Source organism: Penaeus chinensis, chromosome 27, assembly GCF_019202785.1.
Source record: "Penaeus chinensis breed Huanghai No. 1 chromosome 27, ASM1920278v2, whole genome shotgun sequence".
NCBI lineage: Eukaryota > Metazoa > Arthropoda > Malacostraca > Decapoda > Penaeidae > Penaeus > Penaeus chinensis.
Window position 1 is genome coordinate 1,532,015 of NC_061845.1, and position 7,319 is coordinate 1,539,333.

The 7,319-nt window shown below is 34.2% G+C and overlaps 2 protein-coding genes across 4 annotated transcripts in view; one reads left to right on the forward strand and one right to left on the reverse strand.

Moving 5' to 3' along the window:
• Positions 1-1,365: 1,365 nt before the first annotated feature.
• Positions 1,366-5,251, reverse strand: LOC125039617 (zinc finger protein 184-like). Its single transcript, XM_047633764.1, has 2 exons — positions 5,144-5,251; positions 1,366-2,794 (listed from the first exon to the last, which is right to left on the reverse strand). The coding sequence occupies exons 1-2, from the start codon at positions 5,160-5,162 to the stop codon at positions 1,641-1,643; spliced, it is 1,173 nt and encodes a 390-aa protein (XP_047489720.1). The 5' UTR covers positions 5,163-5,251; the 3' UTR covers positions 1,366-1,640.
• A 595-nt stretch (positions 5,252-5,846) lies between these two features.
• The window catches only part of LOC125039569 (ribonuclease P protein subunit p14-like), a 4,787-nt gene continuing 3,314 nt past the window's right edge, over positions 5,847-7,319 (forward strand). The window contains exons 1-2 of one of the 3 annotated variants that reach the window (XM_047633659.1): positions 5,847-5,960; positions 6,068-6,181. In XM_047633659.1, the coding sequence (XP_047489615.1) occupies positions 6,138-6,181 (44 nt within the window). In that variant the 5' untranslated portion in view covers positions 5,847-5,960; positions 6,068-6,137. Of the gene's footprint in view, positions 5,961-6,042; positions 6,182-7,319 lie in introns of all 3 variants that reach the window. The other 2 variants (XM_047633660.1, XM_047633661.1) reach the window with 2 other exon arrangements.

Genomic DNA, 7,319 nt, shown 5'->3' on the forward strand with positions numbered 1-7,319 from the left:
GCATTGAATATTCATATTATGTCATAAGCAAAAACAAGACCCTGTCATGCTAGCCACAATCCATTTTTTTTTTTTTTTTTCTACCTGTGAGTTAGACACCCTAGTTACTTAGTTGATATTGGCTAAATACTTGGTATTACTACTATATATGCATATTTTCATTTCCATTTTCAGTTTGTTGTGAAGGATAATAAAGAAGCAATTAGTATAATTTCCTAACCATCATTATACTTCCATCATTATTGTCTGAGTTTCAAGTAATCACATATAAAATACACTCTGCACTGTATAAAGAAACATATTCCAAATCTTGTTTACAAAATATATGAGGTCCTTCATGAAGAGCAAATTCCTCACTCCTGATATCTAAACTAATTTTCTCGAAGTAGAGACATGGTTATTGGGAAAAAAATATAATACATTTCATTATCCTCCATGTAGCATGGAGATTTTAAAGATTAAACATTGAATATGAGTGAGTTTTTGATTGGATAACGTAAATACATGTTAAGTAACCTTTCGTTTTTGCCACTTCATTGGAAGCCTTTAGTCCATGACATAAAATTAATTTAATAAACGATCAAAAGTTTGTATATTGTAATGACTATGGCTTTAATATGAATGTGGCTATTGTATGCTCTATTGCCTGCATCTACCTGCCTGTATGTGTGTGTGTGTGTGTGTGTGTGTGTGTGTGTGTGTGTATGTGTGTGTGTGTGTGTGTGTGTGTGTGTGTGTGTGTGTGTGTGTGTGTGTCTGACTTTCTGTCTGTCTGTCTTTGTCGTTGTCTTTGTCTTTGTCTTTGTCTTTGTCTTTGTCTTTGTCTTTGTCTTTGTCTTGTCTTTGTCTTTGTCTTTGTCTTTGTCTTTGTCTTTGTCTCTCTCTCTCTCTCTCTCTCTCTCTCTCTCTCTCTCTCTCTCTCTCTCTCTCTCTCTCTCTCTCTCTCTCTCACTCTCACTCTCACTCTCACTCTCACTCACTCACTCTCACTCTCTCTCACTCTCACTCACTCTCACTCTCACTCTCACTCTCACTCTCACTCTCACTCTCTCTCTCTCTCTCTCTCTCTCTCTCTCTCTCTCTCTCTCTCTCTCACTCTCACTCTCACTCTCTCTCTCTCTCTCTCTCTCTCTGTATGTCTGTGTCTGTAAACTGATTCTGAAAATATAATCTGATATAAACTACAAACTGATAAATAACAATAATATTTCATTTTCTTAAAAGATAAGGTAAAAATTATCATAGGTCTATCTGAGAAAAAACATTCAGTAAACTTCACATGAACAATTACCTCCATCAATACTAATCTGTTAAATACAAAATGTTTTTTTTTTTTCTGGTAATGTAAATACTAAAACAAGAATACATAATTCATAAATATTTATACTTTTACTTTCATATTTATCTATATATCATCCTCCCTGTAATATTTTGCAATACACTTACTAAGTATCAACAGCCTTCATTTGCATTCTTACATTTATTGTACTGAAATACCTACTCATGGCAATGAAATACCAATTTTTCTTCTTTAACTGCATGTAAAATACTAAATAGAAGAATTTGCATATGCTTATACTCTGTACATCTCTGTATGCAACCTACTTTTTACACAGCTGGACTCTTTATGGGTCACTCTGTCACTGGACACAAAGGGACTGTTGCATTCCAGTGTTTCCTTTTTCCACAAACTCTTTTTCATGAATCTTCATGTGTTTTATTAAGTTTCCTATGTATATAAACATTTGCCTACATACTTTACACATGATGGGTTTTTCACACCATCTCTTATGGTTTGAAAGATCGATTTTCCTATTAAATTTCCTAAAACAGTCTTGGCATTCATGTGGTTTAATACCAGTGTGAGTCAGCTTGTGAAAATGAAGGTTTGACTTTCGCTGAAAAGTTCTTGGACATTCAGAGCAGCCAAATACTTGTTTGCTTATTATTTTTCTAGCCCTTCTCACTTTAATGGATTCTTCAGAGTCGGTTATTAGTTTTTCCACTCGATATGGGTTTTCAGCCCCATGATATTTCATGTGGGCCAAAAGATTCCCAACATAGCAAAATTTCTCACTGCACTCCTTACACTGGTATGGTTTTACGCACAAGCTGGCATGCTTTGCTAACTGTCTCTTGCTAAGAAATCCTCTACCACATTCCCTGCACTTCTCTGATGTATGATTCCTTGCATGTTTTCTCAAACTGTACATACTCTTGAACTTTTTCCTGCATTCCTTACACCTAAATGGTTTGATATCAGCACATGTAATGGCATGATTTTTGCAGCTTAATGGAATAACAAAAGCTTCCCTACAGTGAAATGAATTATGCAGACTAAGGCTATTCTGACCTCCAAGCAGTTGATCTTTGTCATAACCAGCGTTACCATTCTTCCCAATGATACCTTCAGTCTTCAAATTAAGACCATCTAAATTTCCTTCTTTGATCTTCACACAGGACAGACTAATAATACTAATGGTTTTGTTACAGTTTATGATATCTTCAACAGACCTCTCTTCAACATTGACTCCACTAAACTCTGTCTTCATCTTAACGACTCTTTGTATAGTAAGTAAATTGCTCTCACTGCATTCTGGGGTTTCCTTGTATTCTACTTCATCTTTCTCCCTCTTTAATACTAAACCATGAGAAGGTTGGCACTGGCCCTCATATGTGTCATGAGGTTGGCACTTGTCACTGTCTGTGCGATGAGTATGGATGTCCGAGTTCTTCCCCATGGCTATCTTGCTACTGATGAGAGGCTTCTGTTCTTCCATTGCTGTTCTCCTATCTATAAGAACAGAAAATAAATATATTATGTTATTTTTGCTAAATGTGCATTCAGTCATTTTAAATTACAAAATATCTAATCTTCTCCAATGATGAATTTACTTGTATCTTTATTAATGCTGTATCTCTGCATATAAAAGGAAATGAAAAAGTCAGTAAGAATAATTAAATATAAATAATATTAACAATAGAAACCGCACTATTGAGACTCATCAGCTATTACAATGTAAACTTTCCTTTCTTCAAGCTGAAAAAAAAATTTATTTCGGTGATAACACAGAAATGAATTATTAGAAATTACATTCATGATTTATAAACATTCACACACCTAAAGCCTGCAATAAGCCTTACCCGGCTCAAACAACTGCCTACCCTGACCACTAATGTTATGTGTTATAGGTTGTGATATGAATATTCAAATGCAAACAAAACATTTCTGTGCTTATCTGTATCTTTCTTTTTTATCTTTACTGTACCAAGTTATTCTTTAAGCAACAAAAAATACCAATTAGTAGTTATCTCATCTGGAATCTACGTGCCCTAATCAGGAAAAGTAATATTTCTGTGGCTGTCTACTCAAAAAAAAAAAAAAAAATACCCACCAAAAAGTTATATTTAAGAAATGTGTCTGTTAATGTTACCTTCACTTGTTAACCTGATTTTGTCCCAAGGTAGGTACAAATATTCCCTCACTTGTGGCAAATGCTATTCCCTTATATATGAAAAATGGATATATATTAAAATAATCAATCAGGCTACTTATAGTGAAAAACCCACAAAAAGTAGAATTAATGAATTAAATATTTTTAAATCATGTAAATAGAGAATGTGATCACTGTTGATTGCAAATGTCCTAATTCCCATATTTACTGGTTGTTAATATCTCTCCATTGTTCATAATGATTTCTACTGTATATGAAGAGACTTTCACATGTCTGGAGTCACTGATCCAGGCTTGCTTATTGATCCAGGCATTTTAAGCAGGGATCTCAAGATGAATTCTTAACATACCAAACCCCTTCTAGAAATGCTATTGATTAGGGTAGACAAGTTACTTTAAACTGGTTTCCTGATGAAAAATGGAAACAGAATTGCTTGCAGACTAGCAAACCAGGAAAGGGAGCAGTCCTCGACTAGTCACAAGACTATGGTCTAGAGCACTAGCTGAGGACCAGGTGGTGTCCTGTAGAGACACTAAGAACAAATAAACTAGTAAAAAAAAAAAAAAAATACAACTGGGATGCTTGGAGTTCTCTTCACTCTTATGGTTAATCCAGTAATCTCCTTTAACAGCCAAACTCCCCTGCAAATAAACAACATGACTTAGAACTTACTCTCACTGTAATGAATCCTGTGACGTCTGGCATGCAAATACATTTGGCTTCTAAGATAGCAATAATAATTCTAAACTGCCTCTTTCTTTCTTTCTTCTGTATTTATTGGAAACTTAGAACACTGTTTCCCATTCTGGATAACTGAGTAATTATTCAGAATAGTAAAGCAAGAAGCAATAATGTCATTCTTGTTGTCCTGTTAATGCCACTCCCTTAAGCTACATTGGAAAAAATAAAAAAATAAATAAAGATAAATAAAAAGAAATATATAAAAACAGGCTGGTTCCTTGCTCTAACTTGTCTGCTATTGTGAGATTTCCTTTCCTTACTATATTTTATTTTTATCCCTTAAAGTGTGGATTAATTTCAACAAATACATATCTTTGTCCCAATAATTAAATGTAAATTATGTAACAGTTTTTTAAATATATCTAGTTATTTTTATTGATTTTTTTTTTTGTTTTGTTTTTTGCAGGATTACACATCTTGAATTATGTCTTAAAATTCCATTACCACTCCCCAACACATTTTATCTAATAACATTTTTCTAATAAAAAAAAAAAAAAAATGCTTTCATCCTTACATCCCTTTTAACAACCAACTTTTTTGTCTTATTGATAAAAATGCAGTAAATAAAAATATATCAGCCCATCTATCAGTTAATAAACTTCTTTTCAACTATATTTCATGGAATATCTTATTCAGATTTTTTTTTCTTTAAAAAAAGTATATTTACCTCTAAATTCATGTATATATATTACATACTACTATTATTTAACTATTTCCCTATAATAATATTCTACCTGTTATACAAGAACACCCATTATCTATTGATTAGACAATTTAACAACATTACAAGTCGTAATTATAAATCTGCATTTCTCTCCCTGTGTAATAATAATTAAATTTAACGATCCATACACAAATAGGAAATAAAACACTCTAAAATCCTATAACAAGAAAAAATACTAATACTTAATGGATAAAACAACACGTAAATCATTTTTCACATATACCGTAAAACAAATGCGACATCTGCAGATCCCTTCCTCATGCAACAAATCCCTTGACCTCTGCAGTTGCAGACATTGCACCGATCAATCACGTGCTTGCAAAAGGTCGCACCATGACGAGGACATTATTTTGTGATACAAGATCGCTTTTGAATAACTTGCTGTTGTTTGGAAATATATCCCAACATTAAGGGTCCTCAATTTTATAAAGACAGAACTCGGGTAATTTATTAATTAATGAGCCTCATTAGGTGCAGGTCCCGCCGCGCTCTGATTGGCTGTAGCAGACGCCCCTCGGAGGCGCTGATTGGTCGAGATGGTTTAATGGATAAGATGAAAAAGAGGGGAATAAATGTATCATATTCTTTCATTTGTAAGATTTCTCTCTCTATCTCCTTCTCTGTACGTCTGTCTGTCTATCTGTGTGTCTATATATCTCTACATCTATCAATTTGCATGTACGGTATTACATAATTCAGCTATGGATTGTGAGTCATATGATCTCCCTATAGATAAGCTAGCAAGGTTTGCTTGTTTTTAATGAAGAGACAAACAATGAAAAATTATGATTTTTTTGGCAAAAATAAAGATATGTTGTAAATGAATATATTGTTAAAAGCAATTTGCAGCCTTTGTGAATTGAAAAAAAAAAAAAAGAAGATAAATAAATAAGTAATTTTGTAATAGTCAGCCATCTGACGATAACAGAAAACGCGGAAAAGGAAAACGGGAAGAATCAGCTGACGAACGTAAACAACAACACGTGCGAGGCCGAGGCGCAGGTGGGAGCCTATGCTGTCTTATGTGTATTAAGGAAGAGGTAATTTCAAAGCCCGGCAAAGTCATTACGATGTGAGAATACCTTTGAGATAATTTAGTGCGTTGGAATGATTAATGATAAGAATTGCTGTTCTCTCTTCCATTCAGCAGAGAAACAAGAAGGAGCAGAAGAGGACACTTTTCGTAGGCAAAGGACAACTTACTCTCATTGTACAAAATGAAACAACTGGAGCCTAAATATTGGTACTTAAGAGTGCACATGTAAGGATCTATTATTTTCGTCTATAATAGGTTTGGTAAATATTACGGTAAGTATTTACCGTATTATTTCTCGCATATTGGCACGGTCAGTAGCAGTAAAGGATATCAAAGTACTGTCTTGTACATTCTGGCAAGATAGAGACTTTTGAACAAATAAATCAGGCAAAACTCAGTCTTCACAGAATATGCGTCGTGGAGGTGTGCCACCTTTGCTGAAAGGGGGTGTTGGTGCAGATCACTTGACACTATTACCACTATTGAAATTGTAGGCTGTCTGTCATAAATCACAGCAAGTTTTGTGTGAATTCAGGTGGCTAATGCTGCATTCGGAACTCCTTGTCTTGCTCTTCCAACAACTTGTCAGGACCAGCAGGACACAGAAGCTGTGTTCGTAGCCCTCTCTTCATGACCAAAATGCAGCCAGCTTGAAAGTAAATATTCGCAATATTATCAAACTGGTCTGAATAGGTTTTGTATCTCCTCGTATGCATAGGTAAGATTACCTGCAATTGACAAACAAAAATACCCATTGATAATACCAATAAGGGCCATAAAAGTACCTATCGATATCTTATGGTTGCCTGCAACTGTCATTGTTTACATACAAATGCAATTGTGACTTCATCTTGCATGCCTAGCTGCAAAGTTGAGCGAGATTAACAAGATGGACAACATTTCCCAGACACCAAAGTTAGGGTTCTGAGTAGTCAAAACATCTCGTCCATCTTGTCTAACTTGTTGGACGAGAAGTTCCAAATGTAGCATTACAGCATTTATGATTATGAAAGAAATTCTGTATCATTACCATGGTCACCTTCTAAATATTTACCTTTTGAACATTTACCCAACATAATTCCAGTGCAAATATTGTGGCACTACCTACTTAAGGACATTTAGATGCCTCTCTTAACCAGATGATGCTGGAATGGTTCAGCAATGTTCCTTATATGAGATGGCTCTACAAATGACTCACAAGGCCTACCTGATCTCACCTCTTACACTTTTCCTTGATTTACAGAGAGATTTATATTTTCTATTTCTTATTGATATAAGTATGATATTGATAACAATTTCAATAATAATAATGTTAATGATAATTGTAGTAGTGATATTAATAGCATTAAAAGAAGAAAACCAA